This window comes from Lingula anatina, chromosome 10, assembly GCF_051362555.1.
Source record: "Lingula anatina isolate TDL-2025a chromosome 10, LinAna3.0, whole genome shotgun sequence".
Lineage (NCBI taxonomy): Eukaryota > Metazoa > Brachiopoda > Lingulata > Lingulida > Lingulidae > Lingula > Lingula anatina.
Window position 1 is genome coordinate 5,933,093 of NC_141776.1, and position 26,238 is coordinate 5,959,330.

At 34.4% G+C, this 26,238-nt stretch overlaps 1 protein-coding gene across 3 annotated transcripts; it reads right to left on the reverse strand.

Moving 5' to 3' along the window:
• Positions 1 to 180: 180 nt before the first annotated feature.
• LOC106166904 (ras GTPase-activating protein 3) lies at positions 181 to 26,238 on the reverse strand. Of its 3 annotated transcripts, XM_013545567.3 has the most exons (23): positions 26,148 to 26,238; positions 15,815 to 15,938; positions 14,806 to 14,899; positions 14,281 to 14,465; positions 13,547 to 13,709; positions 13,092 to 13,165; positions 12,184 to 12,312; positions 11,435 to 11,582; positions 10,982 to 11,130; positions 10,462 to 10,576; positions 9,735 to 9,933; positions 9,183 to 9,289; positions 8,648 to 8,725; positions 8,203 to 8,286; positions 7,994 to 8,064; positions 7,680 to 7,786; positions 7,373 to 7,455; positions 6,801 to 6,871; positions 6,296 to 6,385; positions 5,964 to 6,112; positions 5,599 to 5,619; positions 3,945 to 4,131; positions 181 to 3,633 (listed from the first exon to the last, which is right to left on the reverse strand). In XM_013545567.3, the coding sequence occupies exons 1-23, from the start codon at positions 26,191 to 26,193 to the stop codon at positions 3,570 to 3,572; spliced, it is 2,538 nt and encodes an 845-aa protein (XP_013401021.3). In that variant the 5' UTR covers positions 26,194 to 26,238; the 3' UTR covers positions 181 to 3,569. The 3 variants fall into 3 exon arrangements, with proteins under 3 accessions (XP_013401021.3, XP_086853062.1, XP_013401022.3); XM_086996936.1 differs by lacking the exon at positions 12,184 to 12,312; XM_013545568.3 differs by lacking the exon at positions 5,599 to 5,619.

Here is a 26,238-nt window from a genome sequence, read left to right on the forward strand (position 1 = left end):
CTTTATTTCAACGGTAATCTTTCATGTTCTGTTCTGTTGTGTGTGCGTTTTTACTCGCCGTGATAATTTTCATCATAGTTTAACTATTGATAATAACTCAACTGCACACATATTTTCCTCTTCCTTTTTTGAAGCATCATAGCTCGATTAAAAAACAAACAGAAAATTCATAACAAGTGGTGAGTAAGTATGCGGTTTATTTGTAACAAGCATTAAATAAGTTTTATCACATTCAGAACAACATTATAAAGCCAATGTAAGATTGTACGTAAAATCCGAAATAGTAATAAAATAATCACTATTTAATGTATTAGATATGGCCAGGGTCCATCCTCAAAATCATGTGAACACTAAACAATATTCTAAAATAAATAAATAAATAAAAATTAGTTGTGAGAGTTTACACATTTTTACATCACAATATAAAGTAATGTGGAATTATGCTCAGTCAAACCACACTCCATGTTCTTAAACAAAGTTCTTTAAAAACTAAGCCATTCCATTCCTTTGACGACAAGAAATAAATAAGCCGGAATGTAACTCAAGTATTTGGCATTAGTTGAAAGAAATTTCCTGGTTTCTATGACTAATGGTAAATCTTATTCATTGATAAGTTATTTTCATCATAAGAACAAAATAGTGAATGAGTACTCGGAAAAAAAAAATCGTAAGATGAAAAGAATACTTTTTTTTTGCATATTTAAATACCTAAGATAAGTAGTCACTCCATTAGAATGAGGTTTTTTTTCAAAACGTTGTCTTAATATATAGATATTATTCATTAAAACTATATATATATATCCAGTAGTAACAACTAACATAGGTAAAAGAGAAAATGGTGAAATAATGCAAACATTAACCATCAATTTAATCATCAATCTAGTTGCAAAAGCAATGAGTAACTAAAACATACATATTTGAAAAGGTGAAACCAATTATACAATTTGGTGGCAACAAGCTTTTATCCAAAAGTTGTAGGCAGAGAAGACTACAAAAGATAAGTGCATTAATTAACCAAACGGTTGATCAAATTATATATTGGACTAATCTGCTCCTGTTAAAACGACAGGTAAAATAGTACATTTGAAATTAATTTCAAACCTATGGTCAACAATTTCAATGGGGGTGGGTGGGAGTGTTAAAAAAGACAACCTTTTTACTAGCTCAGTTGAATCAACTTGAGAATTGCCACAGAACTTAGATCAGATTTTGATTCATTGCAGACTTTTTCCAGCTGAAAGTGTACACCTCTGTCTTGGCCCCCTTATAATTAGAACTGGGCAGACTGCCAAGATCCTTGCTGGCAAAACCAAACAACACTCATATAAATGATGCCATATATTTTGAATATTCAAGAGGCTGTTGTAAATCTAAAGAAAGGTGGTCAATTAATGGCACATTTTTGTTCACCATTCCAAAAGTTTCCCTTTCAGTCAAATGCCAACTCACTCTCACTACCCCTGTAGTTGTTTTTTTCCACATTTCATTGTGAGCATCTGTAAATAATCTTGTTTTTTTTCTCCAGATTAAACAGTTGAAATATCCAACCAAGGCTTTGTGAAGTAATTGGCATGATAGTTTTGAATAATGAACATCATATAGTTTAATTTAAAAATATTACACTCAGAGCTGCATTAGAAGCAAAGTGCTGGCACAGGGCCACCTCCATTCAATACACACCAATACTTTCAAGGCAAATAAGGGTTTGACCTTAAAATTCATGATGCATGAAATTTTTTAGCAACTTCAACAATTTCCTTTATCAGTACAGTACCACAGCATAACCTTTCAAACTTGATAAAATGATCATCTTTACTCCTCTTTAACCAGTTCTACATTATACATCTACATTATGAGGGCGCCTGAAATGAGAAACTGGCTTCCAAAATGGATTAAGACATGAAAAAAATTTAGATTCTGCAACTACCTCTGTCAATAGTTTTACACATGGCATGCAATTATTTCAGTGATTAAGGGAACTGTTGAAATTTCCACAAATTTGTATATGTTTATTTGCTTTCTGAAGGAGTGACATTCATTGTGTGACTTAAAGCAAACTGGACATCAGGGGACATCACTGACCAATGTCCAGGGTGAGTACAAATGCCTTTTATGTGGCCTTGTTACTATATGTTAACATCTCCCATAACAAATAGAAAATAGCCCACTGATCATATATTAAAATGGATAACAACTATCAATTCAAAAACAGAAATGACCATAACTTCCTAAGACTGACTGAGAAGAGAATGATTATCTAAAAATATCAACAATAACAAATGCTGGAAGTATATGACTATCATGAGTTTATCTTGTCACATGAAAGTCATGTGACATACACACACACAATGTGTAGTAAGTTTCAGTGCCAGAAACAATGTCACTGTCATGGAACAGCTGTAGAAGTTCAATGAGCAACATACTTGACCTATTTAGGTCAGGATTAAGAAAAATCCAGGTCAAGGTCAAATACCAACAAGGCTGAGGTAAAGTAATTATGTCTAGTGGTTGAACAAATTCAACTACAGATAATGCTTTGAGAATTAAAGAATTTTTTAAAAAAATGAGCAAAAACCATGGGCAATTGCTAGCATATCAATCTTTTATCAAAATGATTTTTACTACTGTCCTTATCTAAGGAAAAAAACAGATCTTCTTTTGTCTTTATCTTGTCAACTTGGAAAAATTAATCACTAGGCTACCTGGCAGTTCCGATTATATGCTAGAGTTATTGACTGGCAGTTGATGACCTAGAAATGGGTCAAACGTGAGAAAGGTCATACTTAAATAACACACGACCACTTGTATACTAGAAGTTGATCTGTAAATTCATTTTGAAAGGTGGTCAAACCGAAAAACAAGTTTTCTACATGGAAAAATGTTAAATATGATAAGGGACGAAATGGTAACTGCCCCAAAATTTAAATTAATACTGATTCATTATATTTTGCATATACAACTATTCTTGTTAGTGAAGCCTGGAAAAGATGAACTGCAAGTTTTGAAAAGTAAGTTGGGGTCATTTAAAGGACCAGTTCTTATGAGTAACTAAAATAGTAAAAATAAAAACCTGGAGTAAGTTAAGTGTTCAAAATGTGTTAATAATTACCTAAGTTAACTTTAAATGGCAAAGAAGTCAGTAATTAAGAACATACGACTGACATGTCCCTTGAATTACGAAGCCGACTACATGATATTCAAATGTGACCATGCTCATGTCAAGTACTGAGGTCAAATGGGGTCAAGAAAGGTCGAACGGAGATCGTAGACCATCTGTTCAAGGTTAATGGTGTCTAATGTGCTATATTAGGTGCTCGTACACCCATTCACCTCTGGGACATCTTCCATTATAGCAAGCCTGTCTCAATTTTCCCAAGATTTTAAGTTGTTTTGATATCATAAAAAAACTTCTTGTTCCATCTGGTTTTCTACCGATTATAATCAGAAACACCCCTTCAAAGATTATTTCACTAAAATGATATTGTTTAAACATCAATAATTGATGTTTGAAATTACCAAATAATAATGATTATATTCTTTTTTAAAGAGAGACGTTTAATCAAGTGCTGCTATAACTTAGTTTGAATGTTTCCTGACATAAGAAGGTAATTCTCATCACCAATTGGCGTCTCTCTGCAAAAGAAAAGAAAGAAAGTCATTACAATTTAATAACTAGAGGACCAGAGCAGCACAGTCAACTCCAGGGCATGTACCACCAGCTAGGTAAGGCACTTAAAAGGATTCATTATGAGAGATGCACTAAAGATTCAGGTCCAAAATAACTGACACTTGACGAGTATTCTTTCATAATTACATGACACTAATTAATATGCAGAAAAGTGAAATTAACACACGTTTTCTGTACACTTCTCACTTCTAGTTTTGGGACCCATTTTATCACAGATATAGGTTAAAAAACTAAGATTTTTTTTCTTAATACTTACTGTGATCCATAGACTGTGTTCCTATGTTTATCCTTCACATATTGCTTATGCTCTTGCTCCAGACTTATAACGCAGGCCAGAATTTCACTGAGAGTCTCAAAACACGTCTTGGTGTCCTCCAGTATGGCTGTGGGGGGTTTGGAGGGGGTCTCTGTGCCTGAATACACCTCCAGCTCCGCACAGGTATCTGAGGAATAAAAACACTCAAGATCTGTCTAAGAAAGAACTGAAAAAAAAAAAAGCTGGTCATAACTTAAAAATAAATAAATAAATGAAAAGGCAGGCATCTAAGGTGTAAAACAATTAAGGCCAGTCTTACAAAACAGCTTTAAAAAGATGGTCCTCTCTTGAAAATAAATAATTTAGAATGAATTCTAATCTGATGCAATAACAATTGGGAAATCAGTCTTTTTACTTGACCGGAAAACTATCACTTTGATTTTTGTTATTGGACATTATTAATCACAAAGTTTTCTTGTGTTCTGCAGTTTCACTCTTAATATATATAATGCCATGTGGACATTTAACTTTTTCCCAAACTTCTACACATAAAGTTATACATGAATAAGATTATCCAGAAAAAAAATCTACAATGAAAAGTATACTTGAAAAAGATTATCAAAAAAGAAGGTACTCAATATGTACAAATCAATCATACATCAAGAACACATGAAATGATTATTTTTTAGTTTAACTATCAAAAGCCAAGTTAATGGACTTCTTCTAAACACCTACAACTTAGTCTACAAATAAATTGCAAAAACATGACTATATTAACTAGTAATATTAAGACTGCTGTTATGGTATCAAGCCTTCAATGAGAGTCAGAACTTGTTTTATTAAACATGAAAATCATCTAGCAAGTAAAAATTACAAGCCATACTTGTAACATTAAGATTCATATTTTATTTGTGAGTGAACAAACAAGTAAACAATGTCAGTTTGCAGACTTTTTAAATAAAACAAATGACAAAATTTGATTAAATATAAGGTACAATAAGATTAATTCAGCCAGTAAAGAGGCTTTATAAAACATCAAACCACAATATGGCATTCAACATCTACTGTGTACACACTGTGACAGGTACAGTACTGTAACTGTTAACATATTCAGGCCAGTTAGAATATTTGCCTCCCCTTACAGACCTTCATCTTCAAATATGTGAAACCATGTGAAAAAATTAAATGTAGAAAAGATAATATTGTAAGCAACATACTAAATATGTAAGAATCTATATGGTTTTGAGAGAGACAGAGAGAGAGGGAGATTGTTTTTATAAAGAAGGTCAATTGCCATAAGGCCTACTGGTTTTTTGGGCAAAACTGTTCACAGGTAGAAAGAAGTATAAATTTAATCCTTAAACTTGCACAAAAAAAAAAAAAAAAAAAAAAGCAGATAACACATCTGAGAATATTTTGTAAACAGGATGAAATAACACGTAGGTCTTGTAAAGTTTTGTTGTTAATGGGGAGACAAATACTGTCCTAATGGCAGTTTTGTGCTTGTGGGGACTTTGAGGAAATGAAAGTATAAAGTACTGTGTATTATTTGTGCATATAGAGAGGTGCTGGTCTTTACAATACCAGTATGTGAAATACAGAAATAGGAATCAGAATTGTTATCTAAGTAACACACACAGCACACTCTTCTTACCACATTTGGATTTTTGTTCCACTGTAGAGCAAAATAATCTCAGTTTTATTAATCACAACCATACTTTCACTTTCTGTTCATACAATTTATATACGTAATTCTAATGCAGAATAAATTAAATGCCAAACTTATGGTAAAATGGTGACTTTCTATTAAATTGCTCTCTTTTAAGCAAAGTACAGGTAGGTTGCCCATCATCATATATATCATAAGACATTGCTTGCTATGAAAAGTCTGTTTCAAATAAGTTTTCACTTCCTCTTTTGAACAAACTTATCAAACCTTCGAAATTATTTAAAAAAGCCAAACTTAACCATTAAAAGGACTATAATTCTAAAGCATATATAAGACAAACACAGCATTACCTTGTAACTTTTCCAGTTTCTCCATATTAGACAGAAATAAGGAGTGGATTCTCTCCAGCTCTAAATCTGGGTCAATGACTACTTTAATGTCCGGCAGCTCACTGGTCACAGGGGCACAGCCGCCAACAGTTTGCTCTGTGGCATTGCAACTAGATATGATAAAGGTTAAATGTTTAGCAAATGTAAATTATCAGTACTCAATGGTGCAATGGTTATGGGAACACACACACTTTCCCATGTTCATAAAAAAAATAAATAATAATAAATCAACTTGAAGGCTTTTTTTCAATCACATCTTGCCCTTTGGTGTTAGTACTGCACCAGTGACTTACCAGAGATAGTGTCCATTCACAAACCCTGCAGGGTGATAGAAATGAAGCCGGTTTTCATTCATCTCACAGATCTTGGATAAAATGTCTGTCCTACAACCAGAAAATACACCATATTACAGTCTGAAACTATTCACGAGATCTTTTAATTCATCAACAGTACTCTATGCCTTTCAAATTCTGGGACCTTTAGGCAGGGAAGGAAGGGGATAACCACACTGTTGGCTGAAAAGTTCCACTCTGAATCAAACTTTGATCTAGATTCTACACCATTTTCAAATTGGTTCAACTTAAATACCCCTTTTCCTTTAAATATGATTGGTCTTTATCTATGAACTGCCTTCCAGACAGAAAATATGTGGAAACGTAAAATCAAGTGACCCCTTTTTTAAGTAAATCCTTTAGAATTGAAACAAAACTCTTCAAACAGTCACTTATAACTACTAAGAACATCTCATGAGAGATAGATGAAAAAAGCCCCATTATGTGGTGTTCACTCTCTCCCTACCATTCCTTCATCTCCACACAGTTGTTAGCCTGGATATACAACGTCCTCTGAGGCTGCACCACCTGGAACATCTGAAACAGAAATAAGACCAATTTCAAATAAAAAATAATAGATCTCAGATTTTTACAGTTTATGAGACAATGTTGCATCTAACGAAAATTCAAGCTTTTGGGCAACAAAGTAGGATACAAGCCATAACATGTTTTGAGGACATATCATGAATTATGAAATGTTTTTTGTCTCAACGATAACACTTGTGATTGATTTTGGATTAATTCAGAACTTTTAAAATATAAACTGCACCATTTTCATTTAACCTCAGAAGTGTTTCCAAGAGAGATTGAAAAAAGAAAATATCGTCTAAAATTTTTGAAAAAATTAGAGATTTAAGTCTTCAGGACACATCCTGAAATTTGAATATTTGGTTGTTTGTTGTATTTATGTGTCCCCCATATAGAACTGCAACTTTTGGACCTTTCATTTTGAAGATTTAATAAATGGTCCAATTTCATTTCTGGAAAATAATGACTGGAAAAAAAAAAAAAAAAAAAAAAAGATGGCAGCACACTTACATATTTCATTTTGAAAGATTCCTCTTCTACAGTCTCTACTGCGAGTATTTCATCAACAGGAATCTCACACAGTGGCTCATCATCTACAAAACGTGTTATAAAATTTATAATACTTTGCATTATCCTCTCTCTCTTGTTCTTTCTTCACCAATTTTTTTCACCCCTCTTCAATCCAGACTGCATACATGAAGCTGAACCGTACCTTTTAGAATCTCTTGAAAACGAAAACGGTACAAAAAAGTACAACATGGATTGGAAATTTTATAAAGAAGAGCAGTATTTTTCACAAATTGACAGTAATAACTACCTTTTGATTTTGCATAGGATAAATACTGGTTGGTGAGACAAAAGTAGCGTCTTTTGAAATTCTTAACTCCAAACCTCCGCCTTCCCTGAGCTCTCTTGGTCATCATGCTGAAAATAAAGTAAATAAATATAAAATTGAACTAAATAGTTATACAATGTCAGGTTGAACTATAAATAAATAAATTTGAAATTTAGTTTGATAATATTTATTGGCCGTTCCCCTAAAAAATTATAAATAAAACTGCATGAATGTCCAGAATGAAATTAAATTTTTTTCTCTTTATCTGAGTACAAAATAAGTTTTTGTCCACTTACCCTTCTTTTAAGACAATGGTGGTGGTAATAGTCCTGGACTGGGTCCTGGCTGTAGAGACAATGTCCAGAAACTGAAAGCCAACACAATTATATTACATACTTTATAATATTTAATATATCTATATATGTACATTTAAAGTTTTTCTGATTAACCTTACTAGCTGACTGCTTACATAATATTATATTATAGCAGAAGTGCTACAACTCACAGTTCTTAAAGCAGCAGTGTGATGTTCTGTGCTGAAACTTCTGAACAAAGGCACCATGTAATCTTCCTTGAAACCATAGGAGGCCTGGAACAAAAATTATAGACAATAAATAAATAAATAAATAAATAAATAAATAAATAATCATATCAGCATTGCCATTTTGTTTTCTTGATGACACATAAATAAAATAGTCATTAACCAATTACTATATTGCCATTCAATAAAATGTTGATCAAAATACACTTTTTTGCTACAGAAATTACTTATATTAAGTAGGTAATGTTGTAACACATCTATCATCCCATTTTGGGGAAGGCAGGTAAATAATGGCGAAGACCTGAAGAAGTTAAAAAACTTTGAGAAAACAACAGCAAACTTCTTTTAGAAATAATTTAACTGTTTCCCTTTTCTTTCTTTTTTTTTTAACGATATCTGTTACACTTACATGTTTACTGCTTACTAGGTTTCCCAAGCTCTGCACTGCCTTGGAAATTAGTGTAAGTTTTCTACTTGTACTTTGGTCCTGAAAACAGGGTAGAGACAGAGAGATTTCAAAAGTGTGCTTTTAAATAAATTTATATCCTGTGTCTTTAATCTTTCTGTTTTGGAATAAGACTGTCATAAATGATCAAAGTAAGACAATCAACTAGACGTACTTGATATAGTATGAGAAAGTGAGGTTATCCAAAATAGTCAAATGGGAAAAAGATAAAAGCACTGGACTTGGGATGTAATGCTGAAACCTTGTTGTTGACACCATGACCTTCAACAAGGTAGAGTGTGTGTATGTGTGTGTGTGTCTGTGTGTGTGTGTGTGTGCATGTGCACATGTGTTCATTTGTGCACATTGTCTCTTCTTGGAATATGAAGAAATAGATATTCAGAAAAAAAAAAAAAAAGAAAAATGACTATCACAGAAAACCATCACCAGGAATCATTTCTACCATTGTATTCTAATACTGAAAATTCCCCTGACTTACTGGAGTTTCCTGTCTCAGCTGAAACAACTTTGGTCCCAAGATGGCGGGTGCGTAAAACCTGAGGAAAATAAATCCACTGACAACCTGGTAGCGGACTGCTTTGTTTTCTGAAACACATGGCACACATATTATTAATAATTAACTACTTAAACCTGATCTGACTGCTGCAAGGTTTAATGGTATAGTTACTGTTAATAAATAGCCAGAGAAATATTTAGGGAGAATTCTCTCTGTGCCGCTTTTAGAAACCACACTAAGATAATGTGCTTTTAGGCCAAACAAAATTGACAAGTAGGTTTATGAGCTCAACCGACCCTTACTTTGAGGAATTCATTATTTTCTGCACCTACTTTTCTTTCAAATGAAAAAATGCAATGGGTCTTGGTTTGGCCAATGGGCAGCACTGAGTCTAACCATAATGCTGTTGTTTGAATGCTCAAAAATTGCCCACCCTGCCAACTTGACATTACTTCTTTCCTTAATAAATTAATAAAACATGTTTACAGGGAGTAGCTGCTCGTTAATCAACTGATCGAATTTTTCTGGTCTTACCTGGAAAATATTTGGTGGCGATTTCCTTGAGTACGGCAAAGACCTGACACATGATTGTTGGGCACTGGAGAGCAGACTGGGTGATGGCCACGATGATCTTCTCGATATAACCTCGCAGATTGTTGATGTTGTTGTCCAGGTTTTCACTTGGGGAGAGGCGGGTGGGATCCACCTCACAGGGTTGGTGGTCATCAAATATCTGTTTAAAATTTAAAAAATAAATAAATGATAATTACAGGGATAACAAGTTTTCAGATGAGATTCATATTTCACAATAACTACATTGTAAACAATTCACAGACAAATATTTAAATTTCAATTTACAACCAATACATGGTTTTGCAATTTTTCTGTAATCTGTGCTTGTCATCAGACCACTTGGACCTACATAGATGTGATATGGCTATACCTATGTTGTAATATCTTAAGACAAAAAAAAAAAAAAAACACACGGACTCACTCTGTATGTCATTACGTATTCATTAACCATTGGAAATTCATTTACTCCAGAAAAATCCTTTTTTTAAACCAAAACAAATAGTTGTCATCTCTTTAGTAGCAGAAAAATGTTGTGCAAAAATGCACTTTGCATGTACATCAGCAGAGAGAGTTTTGGTGACAAACTTGATGACTTTTCTTAACTGAGGTGTGCCCAGAGAGAGAGAGAGAGAGAGAGAGAGAGAGAGAGATAGAGAGAGAGAGAGAGAGAGAGAGTCAATTGTTTTACCTCATCTATAATAGCTTTGAGTGTATCTTGCAGATAGTGCATGCCCACAACTTTCATCAGCTCATCTATACACTTACTGGCTAGAGTATTGCCACGAAATATTGTATTTGGGTCCCTAAAAAACAAGGAAAACAAAATATACACAACAAATTCTGTTTAGTTCAGGTTTTTCTTATAAGTCACGTTTATTCAGCATTGTCATATTTTCTGATATATTTCTGTTGGTGCAAATATCCAAAAATTCCACTCTAACTCAGGATCAGAAACAATGGTAGACTAATGGGTGTGATGTGGCAACAAAAAAAAAAAGGCAAACAGCATCTCTGTTGTAAAACACATTGTTTAGAGATCACCATAGCATCAGTGTCCATGCCAGGATGATAACCCCTGCTTCTCAATGAAGTGATCAAAATGTGCAGACAATGCATTAAATGATTAGATATAATCATTTTTATTATTTTTTAGGCCCCAGAAAGTAAAGTGCTGCACTATTTTAACTAAAACTGAAAACATGACATACGATATTCGGGAGATCTCCCAATCAGACAAGGCTTCAATGAGAGGAACTAATTTCTCATGGTGGAGGAACACCTTTACTAAAGGCTGTGCTGCTTCTTGGCGTTGCTCCACCACTTCACCTAAGATGTATGCCGCACTGGAGGTGATTGGCTGAAATACAGAGTGCACTATGTCAAAAATCAAAACAAGCAATAGAAACATAATTCACTACATTCATCTTTGAGAATTGGTTTATATTTTAAATATGGTCTTCAATGTAAGCTAATGTAATAACTAATTACAAAATTAAAGACAAAATACATGTAATCAAATTTTCACAAATTATGCTTTGCATCTTACACATGAAATACCCAGTTTGACAACTGTGAATAGTTCAATTCAATTCAAATATTTGTTTTAAAGTTACTAATGACAACTATCTGTCTGGCATCTTGCAGTGATTATGATGTGATACCTGTACTTCAGGTGATTTCAGAAGCAGATTCCTCAGGTCATTATAGTAATGAGACAAGAACACGTGGTCAGCCGTGTACGAGATCTTCAGCCTCAGAGAACCCAGTTCATGTTTCTTGGAACTGCTTTCTCTGGGACTTAAAAAATACCTAGAGGGGATTATAATAGTAGTGTTATCTGATATTATTGACATACTTTGAAAATGAGACTATGATATTTTTACATGGCATCCAATACATGCATGTATTTCAGCCTTCTTTTAATAACCATCAAATAAGCCACTTACTCAGCAAAACAAATTTCATTCAAATAAACCCAAATACAACTTGGTAAAAATGACAAATATCAAATATCATCTTTACCAAAATTGATTTTTTTTACCAAAGTTTTACATGTTATCATGAACCTGGAGTTACGAAAACATTTCCCTTAATACCCTTTCCCTTTAATTTATTAACACACCAATTCCTATACCAGTACAATTTAAGAAGCCAGTACAGAAAATTAATGGACTGCACTTTGTTGTACTAAACCCCGTCCAAGTTCATATAACGCCAACAGACAAACAATTTTCTCTCAAGAGCTTCACCATTACAGTTTTAAAGTCAAACCATTCCAAACACTACTTCAGAAGTGCACTCTCCATAATGCAAAAAAATTCACATTCCCTGAAAGTAAAAAGAGACAGTAAAGAAAGTGCCTCTCCAAAAACTACCACCACCTCCACCACCATCACCGTGTGAAGCATACCATGCATTGTGTGCAGTTGTCTGGTCCAGATCTTTGAGAAGAATTTTAACCTCGCCCAGAAAAGCTCCCGGAAACATGTGTCCCAACACTTCCCTTGACACCCGAGAATCGTCATGCCACAGTGAAATGCTGAAACGTACAAATGAGTGTGGTGAAATACATTGCTTAGGGCACTTTCAGAATCAGTTGATCGGCGGACTAAGTAGTCCATGGATCAAATATGGCGTGACCCAATAGAAAAAGTGCTGAGATGTAATTGCTCTGCCCCTGCTGGGACATCACGCATGGGAGGCAGGGATCCATTGTCAAGTATATGCCATATTTGATCTGTGGACTAATTAGATCACAGACCAACTGGTTGTGAATGCTGCCTTAGAGTAATGAGCCATCCATCAAGGGGTGAAACTGTAGTCACATGATCTCCCCTCACCCCACCTTGTTAGCTTCAGAGGTACCTCCTTTTTCTTTAATAAAGTTTTTATTGACTGATATACTTATCAACCATATACAAGGATGAGACTGCTGCCATTTAGTGAAAAAGTCTGAAAATATGAGGTGGGGTGGGCTCCAGACACCTCACCCTAGTTTTTATTGCAGATCTGCATTGATCTAAAGGATGATATTTTTGGCTCCCAAAAAACGGATATATCCCGATATTTGGAAGAATCTCATCCCTGCACATACTGACATAAATGGTGCTTAGCACACTCACAATGGGTCACGATCTTTACTTACACCTGTCCAATGATGTAGATACCCATCTGACAACCCTTGCTTCTCTATTTAACTCCTGAAGTGATCCAAATGTGAAAAAAGTAACTGCAAATGGTTAGAGATGATCACTTTATTCATTTTCAGGGCCCAGAAAGTGCTGCTACTTTTCAGGGCACAAACCGTTTAGCAATTACCTGAGCTCTGCATTAGTGGAGTCGTCCACTATGTACTGGGTCATCCTGTCATGGTTCTGGCCTTTCTTTTTTAACTGGAATGAAATTGGGATATTTCTTTCATTGTTAAAATACTGAATGCATATAGTCTTTGTCTGGCATAATAATTGCTATGATTTAGTAAAAAAAAAATGAATGCTCTTAAAAAAAACTGAAAAGATTTGCATAAATATGACATTTTTTTCTGTCTTTTAATTAACATTTTACAAATCACTGTTAGCTTTACTATCTCATCTCTACTTTTCAGTCCCATCTATTTCATCATAACCTTCAGACTTTAAAAGGCAATATAGTATATTTTAGTTGTTTGAGATGTAAATTCACATCATTTTGTCCTAATAATCCTTCAAATACACCCTCCCATCACTTTCCGATCTATATCTGCACCTATTTTTAAGTATTTGAGAGTTCCTTACATCAAAGAAAAAAGTTTCGTCAAACTGTGGACAAATTGTCTTCTTTTTCACAGCTGTCCTTTTATTTTCCACATTTTTCTGCATTTTACCAATGGTCAAGGTGACCTCGGCATATGGGTTACAAGCACCATTGATCACTGTCAAGTCACTACATTCCACAACTCTGAAAAAAAAAATCAAAAGAATGACAAAAGAATCATAATCACGGACATTTGATTACAATTCATACTTAAATCTCCTCTAAAACTATTCTCAACAGCATGAGGACATCAAGAAGCTGAAAAACGTGATCAGGGGAAGATCCAGATATATTTTTTGACAGTCTGCCAAATTATCTTAGTTTAACCATCCTCCATTTCTGACCGTCTTTCAAGAGAATAAATAAATGTCCATCAATGTAAACTTGAAAAATATGGCTGCCTTCTGGAAGACCCAGAAGACAGCCTCCATCTGCCCCTGATGATTAAGTGCACAGGGCTTCAGTATTCATGATTTCCTTGTAGGTGTCTGCCTTCCCTCTGCTCTGATCTGTGAAGCACCTTACCTAATTAAGAGTCTGCTAGAAGGAAAATTGTATTCAAGAAACAAAACCATGGACAATTGAATATGACAGGCACTAAATTATCTTCCAAAACTATTCTCAAACACATGACGATATCAAGAAACACATGGGTCAATCTATGTATTTTCTTTAAAGGTATCCTGACAGGTATCTTCCCGAGGAAGCACCGTACCTGACGGAGAGTCTGTGAGAGGGCATGTGGCTCCCCCTAGTGTCCAGACATTCGCTAAGTCTCAGTTCCACGTGGACCTTTCCCTGGACCTCGGATAATGCATCCACAGGATGCAGAGGGAGCCAGTGGTCCTTCCCATGGTATTTGTGTAATTCTTCTTTCTTTATTACCACATTGCCTATGATCTGTGAAGATAAAAAACAGTCATGGTGAAACTTGTCAGCTTCTGGGTCAATATCAAGCATAATTGAAAGTAAGTTGGCAATTCTGATGGAATCTGTGCATTAATCAGCCAACATGGGCCAGCAATAATTGCCAACTGATGCACTAGTAAACATAATTTTTTGACTTAAAGGTAAAAACAGACACATTATTTTACAACTGGTACAGGTAAGAGTTACCTTTTATAAAACCAACAATTATTTAAACATCTACTCTTGCTACCCTACTCTTATTAAATTTTTCTAGCCTTTCATTTAGATGTTCAAATTAGCATAAGATAAAAGAATCCTGAAAACAACTCACTTTGTCTTGTTTGACTGTCTTCTCATGGACATAAAACTTGAGAAATCGAAATTTTCTTGGAATTTCACACTGGAACTCTTCACCATAAAAAGGACTGAAAAGAAGCAAACAAAGATGCCATAAATATGGCAATTCGATGAATATGTCCTTAGTTTACTTTGAAATTTGTTGTTTGATCTCATATTTATATGTAAACTGTCACATATGACTAAGCATCAGTTCCATAGAAGTGACTTATATACATGTTATAGACTAGATAGGAATACATTTAACCAAATGTTATATATCTTGCTAGAATGTACATGTAAAATATAAAAATCAGAAATCATTTTCCGTTTTTTAGCAGTGCCAAGAGAAATGTAAATAAATATGAAAGTAAAATTTAAGTATTCTTTATTTAATTTATTAGCATTAAAAAGGTTAATTTAAACCGAATTAAAATGGGATGACTGCATGGGGGATGGAAACTGCTTAAAATCATTTATAAAGATCACTGTTGCTCAGTATAAAAAGTTAAAAATGCTGACACTTGGTGAGAGGGGTATGTCAAGACGCTTTCCATATAGTGTCACATTTGAATTACGAATCTGCTACTTCTATTTATCAGTAGTTGTCTGGAGACATAATTTAGCTCATTTCTGCTCAAAGGTAGCTGTAAATCAAGACATGCCATTGCAGATTAAACACTCCTTGGCCAATGAGCCATTGTTAATGCATCTTTTTTTAGCTCTGGCATGCGCTTTAGTAGACAAAATTAAACTTTCATTATCTCCTTCTTTATGTCCTTGCATTAAGGAAGCCCATTTGCAAGAAGAAAAAAAAATTCCCAAAAAGTACTTGCAAAAATAACACTCACCAACTTTCCAGAGTATTTAAATCAAGCATATAACTAGGAACTACTCAACAGCGTTTTGTGAAAAAAATTATTCATTTCACATGTTCAAATTTAATATGTATGTATACATGTAATTAAAGTATTTCCATGTACTGAATACCAACAAGTACCTACTTTAAATTTCTCTCGATCAGTGAAGTTTTGAAAATCTGTTCTTGGTCCAAAGCCACACTGCAGTAAGTGTCTCTCAGTCCAGAAGTTACATTGCTACTGGAAGGGGGAAGGTGCTTAGCCTCACCTGAAAATAATAAAAAAATTACCATGATAACTATTTGATTTACAGTTTTTAAAATTGATTTGTTTTTATACACATTATATTACCGCTGTTCATAGAACTTACATTTTTAGGAATGCCAATTTGTTGGAAACATTCTAAATTCAGCTTTTTGAAAGGACCGAAAATGTTAAATATAGTGTAATCATATGTTGGCAGAATTTTAGGTTACTCAGTACAGTTTTATGACTTGTCATTTTTATAGAAACTTCACAAAAAAAACAAGGCAGCAAAGCTGTCAAATGTACAGACAAAAAACAGAAAATAAAGATGCAAAAAAAAAAAAAACATTTTGTCAATTTTGATGCAATAATAAATAATGCTTATAATAGCACTGTCAGTCAACACTGAATTTTAATCATGCACAACAGGTAACATGGTCAATAACAGGAGCAGATCCAGAGATATTTTCTGACAGTATTCCAAAGTATCTATGTTGATCCATCCTCCATTTTGATGGTCTTCCAACAGAAAAAAAAATAGATAGCAGTCAATATAAACTTAATAACTTGTCTTCCGGAAGACCCAGAAGATGGTCTCAATCCACCCCTTCAATAAGATTACAGTTTCAGGACCATGAGAGACCAAAGTCACATGATGAAAGTCTCAATATTTGAAAAATGATGACAGTGAATAAAATAATATTATATAATGTTTAAAGACATAAAAAACAATACAATTGTGGAAATACAGAAAATGTGCAGAGCCTAGAGCGGATGAGAGATAAAAGTCACAAATGCAAGTGTTTGAGAAAAAATTGTAAAGGAAAACATAACAAAACTAGAAAACCACAGAGAGTGCAGACCTCTGCCAAGGCAGCAATTGTTGATTATTATTGATTATTGATTGATTATTGAGCCAGACCACCACTAAAAACTAATCATTGTCCTCTTTGGCCCAATTCTGACAGTTCCTGAAAATTTCAGCAAAATTGGTCCATAACTTTTTGAGTTATGTTCATGACAGACAAACAGGGGTGAAAATATAACCTCCTTGGCAGAGCCTGAGGTAAATATAATTTCAATGAAGCTGCTATTCAAACTTTTAATCTTTGATAATATATATTATCAATTAATGCAGGTTAATATATATAATAATTATGCAGGTTATATATATATATATATACACACACTGGACAAAAGAAGTGTCACCCCCTAACTCAGAGTAATGAAAGTAGGCAGATCTTGGGTACTTATAATGCCTGGTCTACTTATAATGTGACTAATGAGTATAAAACCGCTATAACATGGAATTGTATTGTTGGTCTTGTACATGTACAGCAAATGTTATTCCTGTCTTCCTCCAGTATGGCAAGATACAGGTAATTATATAATGGTTATAGGTACAAGTTATTAACCTGAAGAGGCGGAATATAAGCAATGTCAGAATATGGATACAATTGAATTGTTCAGTCGGAACCATGCAGAGGGTCTGGTCTTGGTATAGAAACACTGGATCAAGAGACAAATTGCCTCTGATGGGTCGTCCAAGAAAAAATACTGGCCGTGAAGACCGACGACTGATTTTGATGTCCAGGTTGTCAAAGTTCGACTCTGCTTATCAGTTGACAACACAGTGGAACAATTTCACACATAAGAATATGTCTGTGGAAATTGCTAGGCGTCGGTTACATGCTCAGAGAGTGTACAGCAGGGTAGCAAGACTGAAACCTCTTATATCGTTAAAAAACAGGCAACGTAGAGTAAACTAGGGTAAACAGGATCTGGAACTGGACAGTTCATGACAATTGGTCCTATATATTTTTTCTGATGAGTGTCGCTTTGGTATGATCTCTGATGACAGACGGGTACTATGCTGGCAAACTGCTGGTAAAGCATTTGAACCACATGCACTGAATTTTCATCATGGTGTGGGGCTGCATCAGCATCCATGGCTTGGGCGAATTGATAGTGGTTAATGGAAACATGAATAACTAGAAATATATCGATGTTTTGGAGTCAGGCTTGCTACCATCTATTACTAACATGTTTGGTGAAAGGAATTATCCATCTGTTCACCAGGATGACAATGCTCCTTGTCACAGGCCCAGAGCAGTTGATGATTGGTTTGACCAACAGGACATTCGCAGGGTGATGTGGCCTGCCCAGAGTCCGGATACAAACATAATAGAAAATGTGTGGAATGATTTGTCAAAACTTTTTACAAATGCCCGTCTAACCAGCAGAGAAACTCTGTTATATTCAGTGTTTCATGCTTGGGCCAGCATAAGCCCTGAACGCATCAGACAATTAAATGAATCCTTGCTTCGTAGACTTGCACCTATTATTAGGTCACGTGGCTATGCCACTAAGTACTAATTTTGGACTTGAAACTACATATTTTGGTAGAATGTATATTTTGTTCTCATTTTGTGATTTTTTGTGAAATTTGATGTTAATAAAATGATACCAGGAGCATATCATTCCACAGTCATTTATCTCCCCCATAGTATTGGCTCAGTAGGGGTGACACTTCTTTTGTCCAGTATGTGTATATATAATAACCTGCATAATTATCACTGCTTCCTTATTATTAATCTAGCAGAGAGCTTAACTTTTGGGAGTTTACAAGGAAATATCAACAAGTGTGCTTTATGTAATCTCCTTTAATGGCCTATCAATTAGGCAAATGGCTTTATAACTCAGAAATTAGCTAAGTGATACTCAAGGGATATTAACAGACTGACCCTCTCAAAGGTCTTTCAGGCCCATAAGTCACATCTTAAGAAAAGCACAAAACAATAATGCACAAAATAGGAGACTACCAATTCTGATGCAATAATACATTACGTTTTACTGCACAGTCAACATCAAATTTTAATTATGCACAACAGGTAACAACGACGGAAGTAAAAGCATAAGGCTTCAGGCCCATCAGAGTGCAAGTTTATACTTAGAAAGTGACAGAATGAGAAAAATGAAAATTTCACACAAAATTGCATAAATTCAATAATAAATGATAACCCAATTGACCTGGCTTTCTAACTTGAACTGCATGCCAATCCTAAAATCATACTTGTAAGTTAAAAATAATAATAAGTAACACTAATGTTTGCAGTAGCAATGCAAAAATATTGTTGTCAATTTTGATGTAACATTACATAATAAATTATACAATAATTATCACCAATTTTTGATTTAATATTGACAATAAATAGCATGGACATGTAGAAAATTTGATTACCATTCGGCTTCATGTCCATGGGAGCTCCGAGTCCCACAATGAATATGCCAAAAAGATAATGAATATTTCACTCAAATGTATAACTTCCAGAAAAAGAAACCAATTAGACTGCTTTTCCAACTCATTCTGCATTTTAGTCCTGTGTTTGTTTTTTTTAAAGGTTTGACAGTCATAACACAGTTTTCCCATAATGGTCATCATGGCAGCAGCACCAAAAATTGTGTTTTCTTCTATTTTGATGCAACATTACATAATGATTAACAGCATAATGACCATCAATTTTTAATAATAGAATAAAAGTAACATGGACATTCAGAAAACGTGACAAGCAAAGTTCTTCAGGATCATGGAACTTTAAAGTCACACCTTGAAAATGCCAATATGTGAAAAATTAAATTTTCACAAAAAACTGTTTAACTGCCAGAAAAAATTACCAAACAGACTGCATTGCCTACTGAAGCTGTATTTCAGCCCTATGTTTCTTTCCTGTAATTTTGAAAACAGTAAGTGACATGGTTTTTCTTAAATGGTCATCATGAGAGCAGTGCCCAAAATAGGTGTTTCTTCAAATTTTGATGCAATATTACATAATGTTTAACAGCATAATGACCATCAATTTTTAATTATAGAATATTAGTAACATGAACATTCAGAAAACGTGACTAGCAAAGGTCTGCAGGCTCATGGAACTTCAAAGTCACACCTTGAAAATGCCAATATGTGAAAAATTAAATTTTCACAAAAAACTGTTTAACTGCCAGAATAAATTACCAAACAGACTGCATTGCCTACTGAAGCTGTATTTCAGCCCTATGTTTCTTTCCTGTAAGTTTGAAAGCAGTAAGTGACATGGTTTTTCTTAAATGGTCATCATGGGAGCAGTGCCCAAAATAGGGGTTTCTTCAAATTTTGATGCAATATTACATAATGTTTAACAGCATTATGACCATCAATTTTTAATCATAAAATATTAGTATAATGGATATTCAGAAAATGTGACTAGCAAAGGTCTGCAGGCTCATGGAACTTCAAAGTCACATCTTAAAAATGCCAAAATGTAAACAAGACAGCACTGTTCTGAAATGTTTTATTTCCATTTTTAACACTTTTTTTAACATAAAACAAAATAAACAGTTTGTTGCCATTTTTATATGACCAACTAAGAAAATTGATGAGATGGGAAAAATTTCAATAGAACAGTGTTAAATGTCCAATTTCCTCCATTCTGAAATTCTGAACATAGTGGATGATTGAATCTGACAAACTGCAATGATATGAGTTTATTTCCATTTTAGACACTTTATTACACAATACACGATAAAAAGTTTACCATCGTTTTTACATAATCAATTAACAATGTTGTAAAGATGCAGGAAATATCAAACAAACACTTTTACTTATCTTATTATTTAAATAATGAGACTGTTAACATGCCTAAGAATTGAATCTGAGAAAATGTGAAAAAACAGCATAACTTCTAAAATAAAGGCCCGATTATGCTGATTTTCGAACTCAACCTGCGTTTTAGTTAGTTTGACTACTCCTGTGAGTATAATGACAATTGGCCTATCTGTTTTACTTATATTGTGTTATCAGTGTTGCATATATGCTGAAAAAAGTGAAAAAAACAGCATAAATTCCCTTAAAATAACCCAAGGATGCTGATTTTCGAACTTCACCTGCATATTATGAATATTCATCAGTTCTGTAAGTTTCAAACCAAAAGGTAAAATGGTTTTCCACTTATCATGTTATCGGGGTTGCATATATGCTGAAAAAAGTGAAAAAACAGCATAAATTCCCTAAAAATGACCCCATCATGCTGATTTTTGAACTTGACCTGCATATTATGAATATTCATCAGTTCTGTCAGTTTCAATCCAAAAGGTAAAATGGTTTTCCACTTATCGTGTTATCGGTGCTGTATATATGCTGAAAAAAGTGAAAAAACAGCATAAATTCCCTAAAATGACCCAATCATGCTGATTTTCGAACTTGACCTGCGTATTATGAATATTCATCAGTTCTGTAAGTTTCAAGCCAAAAGGTAAAACCATTTTCCACTTATCGTGTTATCGGTAAAAGTGCACGCCAACGGCAACGGCGACGACAGACGCAGGTGACGGCTATATGTACAGACACATCTGTGTCTGTACATAAAAAAAAAAAAAAAAAAAAAAAATTTGACTTAAAAGCATCCTGCACTGATGTCTCTGGAATCGGCATTTCCAATCAATTTCAATTTTCAAAAGTGGCCCAATTTGCATTAGGTACCCCCCCCCCCTCACACACACACACACGAAAAACCCACATAAGCACATACACACAAAGAGTGTGTTCAGCACAGATGATCCGAGGACAAACTGATCCACTGACTAAATATGGTTGACCCCACTTAAAAAGTGACACTGCTAATCAGCTTTTTAATAGGGGTCGGCAATATTTAGTTGGCAGATCAGTTAGTTCGCAGATCATCTGTTCTGAAAGTGCTCAAAAACACCACACCTTGAGGGTTCATTATTTGTTTTGCACTGGTGCAAATTGCTACAAATTCCCGACTTGTCCAAAATTTCAATTATCAACCACAAATAACACCTTCACTAAAATGTATATATATATGTGGATGCCAATATTCTGCTCTATTTCTGGTCTACTATCACTGTGTACATACAGCATGGTGGCAATGGAGTCAATCTGTGGTCAGATATCTCAGAATCAGGACAGCTGGGACAGCAGTGATAACTGAGGATATCCCAGCCACTACATGAGCCAGCCCACAAAACAACTATCAAGAGTGATAAAAAATATATATCATTTCTAGACAGACTCATTTCTAAACTGTCCCTGCACTCGAGTTCAATATACTGTTTAAAATGAACTAATATAGTTATAAATGACATTCAGAACAGTGCACTAACTAGTCCAAGGGCCAAATATAGCAGTTTCATTTCAATCTATTCAGTGTCTATCAAGGGATTGGACGGTAAGCTTTTTAGTGGGTCTCCATGTTTGACCTGGGGACTAGTTAGTCCACTGTTCAGAATGCGGCCAATGTTTTTCATCATGTTTAGATAGCCATGTATCCCTACATACATTTTAGTGGGAAATATCAAAATAAATTAGGTGTTTACAAGTAGATCTATGGGGTACCTTAATTTGTATAATGGTCTGAATTGGGAAATGTATTTTATAAGTAGCTTTGCAACATAAGATGACACATAAAATATGACTTCAGGACAGTAGTATGTATTATTATATACATTATAGGCATATAGTAGGTATTTAAGGGCACATTCAGCACAAGTTGATCCTGAGACTAACAGATCTGGGGATCAAATATAGCCGACTTACTTGAAAGCTTGCTACATGATCCCCTACACTAGTGGGCTAGATTTGGTCTTAAAGTGCAATTTAAGAACACAAATGATCTTACACGATCTTAATCATTACAGCAGTAGTCTTAAAATGGACTGAATCTGCTTTTAAGATCAAAAATGATCTAACATCTACTTAAGTGGTCAAGCAGTTTCCTCCCCTCACAATGGGGGATACCTCCCCTCACAACAGAGGACACCTCTGCTCACAATCCGAGAATGTGTAAGGGGAGACAACTTAATTGGCTGTCAGACCAGAAATAGTCTTACTCATGGTTTTAGATCATGTAAGACTATTTGTGAACTTAAATTGCACTTTAAGACCAAATCAAGCCCACTAGTGCTAACAGACAATGAATAAATTCCAAAAGGGGATAACACGTTTAGCTTTCAAGTGGGTCAGCCATATGTAATCCACGAATCTTTTGCGAATGCGGCCTAAGATAAGGCTAGTCCTCTAACTCAGGATGCATTTTTTAAACACAGAACAACCATGAAATAATTTTGATGCAAAAAATTTCGGGGGAAAAAAACCTACTAAATGCATCACCACTCATGAGTGAGAAATATGTATGCAAAATAATGATTAATGTCTTTGGCACTAAAAATCACTTTTTCATACAGTACTACTTGTTTTTGGTGTCAAGAAATGCTATGAGACACAGCATGCATTATTTATAACTGCAATGAATCATAATTTGTCATGCTTTGATTCAGTGAGTGTAGGCTTGCAAATACCCCATACGCACGTCATAATTTCCATTTTTAACCCTGAAAGTTTTTAAAGATCAGTTCTCCTCCAAAGAATTACTTTTTTTCTATCAAACCAACCAAAATTAGTATTTACAATATTTCCAAGAATTTGAAAAATAAGAGAGAAAAAGAGAAAGAGAGAGGGCATATTATCAGAACTTCTCAATAAAATCCACACTAAGCATGTTATGAGACAGAGCAGTGCTCACTTTCATTCCAGCTGAAAACTAACACCAGTAATTGGAAAGCAACATGTGGCAACCTATTCATGCTACCAATTCCCACAGAAAAGCAATAACCACAGCAGTTTATGGACATTAACAGTCATAAAACTGAGCCACTGTGCATTGGATTTCTGCTCCTGATACTAAATCTCGAGAGACAAGAAAGCAATTTTAATATTCCTTCAAGATTTACAATATTTCCAAGATCTCGCTGGAGATCATCAGCCATAGATCGTTTAAGATTATTTTTAACCCCCCTCCCAGCTCAGGACACTTAGAAAAAGTTGGACACCCTAAAATTTCAAAGGAAATTACAGATGGTAATTTTGGATGTCCTGTACCACAATCCTGGAAAAGCCTTGTTATAGAACAATAATACTGGCATGACTCATTCCGAGTTCCAATACGTATTAGAAAGAGACAGAGCCCAATGACTCATGTCAAATGAGACACAGGATATTGATATCAATAGAACATACCACGCGACACAAAAATAACAAATACGGTATTGACTATATCTTTTCAATGGGCAAAAATTATCGAACTTTCAGATACATCATTTTAAAATCATAAAAATTATAATTTTTTGTAGCAATTATTGTGATTTAATGCATAGAATAGAACTGTAAGGTAGTCTGCTTTTAAATTTTGTTGTAACCACTCAATAGGAATGCTCGTATTTTAAGAAATTAAAACTTTAGAAATACAGTATCTGTAAAATTCATAATTTTTCCCCATTGAAAAGATCGAGTCATTACCATAAATAGCAGACCAGACATGCCTGTCTTTTCGCATCACTGGATACTATATATGTACAAGTATAAAAATAACAGTTCCTGGTTGATTAAAAAACACTTTCACAGCAGGCTGAACTTTATGACTGTATTCAACTTGATGAGTCTTTGTTTTCCTAATTTCTTACAAAAATTAAACAGAAATGTCTTCTGCCTTTTGTAGTAACAGGTTGCAACTTTTGAGATCAGTTTCTCTGTTATTCAGTGTGGAAATCTTGTTCTAAAGACAAATGAATAAAATACACTGTTATTCAAATAACTAAATTTAGTGCATAGATGTTTGTCTACACTAGTAGTCATATCCATATTGATAGTATATATTAACTTGTGTTGGTGCTCGAAGTGTAGGTTTGATTACACAAGGGCAACTTTAGACTGGAAATATGAGGCAAACTGTGGTCTCACCACTATCACAACCTCTGCATAGAAAGTACACACAGCATCTTTATATTTTTGTCATTCTTTTTTTTATAATTATCTGTATCATTATTGCTTGATCTATTCCTTATTTAGTACTTCATCATTGTATTATTATTTTTCTTTCTTTTATTGGGGGGGGGGGGGGGTAGGGGGGGGGGAGAACCAGTTTAATTTTTTACTTAATCCATAATATCAACCTCATGAATAAAATACCAAAATACTATATATATATTCTAATGCCAAAGTAAATTAATTACCTTTAGTGATAGAAAAAATATTTCCTATTTCAACATAACTGAGCTTACTGAATATACAGATTGACTCACTGTGTTTACTGAAATTTAACCACTTTGTCTATGGAACACATGAAATATTTTGCTGTTTAATAAAATAAAAGTTTTAAAGTTTGTTAATGGCTAAATTTATCCAGTTATTATACAAAGACCCTAAGAAGAATCCCATTTGTTCATTTTTGTGCATTTTAGTACAGGTTTCAGTTTCAGGTGATACCGTACATTAACACATGTACAAGAAGAACTTGAACACAAAGACTGATACATCAATAGATAAGAAAAGTACTGATGTTCATCAAAGAACGGTTGAGAGCACTGCTCCATATGGTCTCCTGTTTATAAGGTAGATAGTTACAGCTTGATAAACATATGACAAACACAAATCATAAACTGCAATTAACCTTTTTTTTTTCAACAAAAGCTCTGGACACTTGGACAAAGTCAGCTGCAGATGCTAAATGAACAACTCATAAATTATATTATTGTGCTAACAGAATGATGATGGTCTCTCAGGGGTTTTCAATTTTCATTTTTCTCTTTTCCCCATGGCTTTGTGTGCTCAAATACTACAGCATTTGTCTATGTCCTATCCTTCAATTAACTTCATAATTATACTTAATGCCTGTCATCTCTTAAAGTGTAGTTGACATATTGTACATAACTGGCACTATAAAACTTGGTGTCCACCATATCAAACTCAGCTCTGCCAGATAAAAAAAAATCTCATTAATGACCAAAAAAAAAAAAAAACAAAAAAAAAATGACAGTGACAAAAAGAAACCATTTTATTTTTCTTCTGCCTTATTCCTGTTAAATAAACCACACACAACTGTCAAGGGACTGCTGGTATCCGCAAAATGAAATCACAGAAAAACTTTCTTTAGCACAGTGCAAGGTAGAACAGACACAATTCTGGATAGTTAGAATATTCAGCGTCTAAATTTGGACCAGCGGCACTGGGCAATGTAAACAAGAACGTGAAATCCTTCACGACATCACAAAACTGGTGCATTGCACGCGATCTATGCCGCCTGCGTCTATCTAACCATTTAGTATTCATTTCACTGTGAATATTAACAATTTCCATCTTGCAAAATATTCTACAAAGGCCATATTCAATCAGGAAACTTACCGATTTTTACCCGCAGTGTCTCTTGGATCCGCACTCCCCCCTCCATCTTCCGTTTCCTTCTAAATCTCGCGCTAGTCTTCGAGAATAAAAC

Bases quoted from the DNA above. Each gene is read 5' to 3' on its own strand.
- LOC106166904 (XM_013545567.3), bottom strand. From the start codon at position 26,193: ATGGAGGGGGGAGTGCGGATCCAAGAGACACTGCGGGTAAAAATCG. The intron at 13,710-14,280 runs GTACGGTGCTTC...TTTTTTTTTCAG, and splicing joins TCTCACAGACTCTCCGTCAG to AGTTGTGGAATGTAGTGACT. The intron at 5,620-5,963 runs GTAATGCTGTGT...TTTGCTCTACAG, and splicing joins GAAACTGGAAAAGTTACAAG to TGGAACAAAAATCCAAATGT.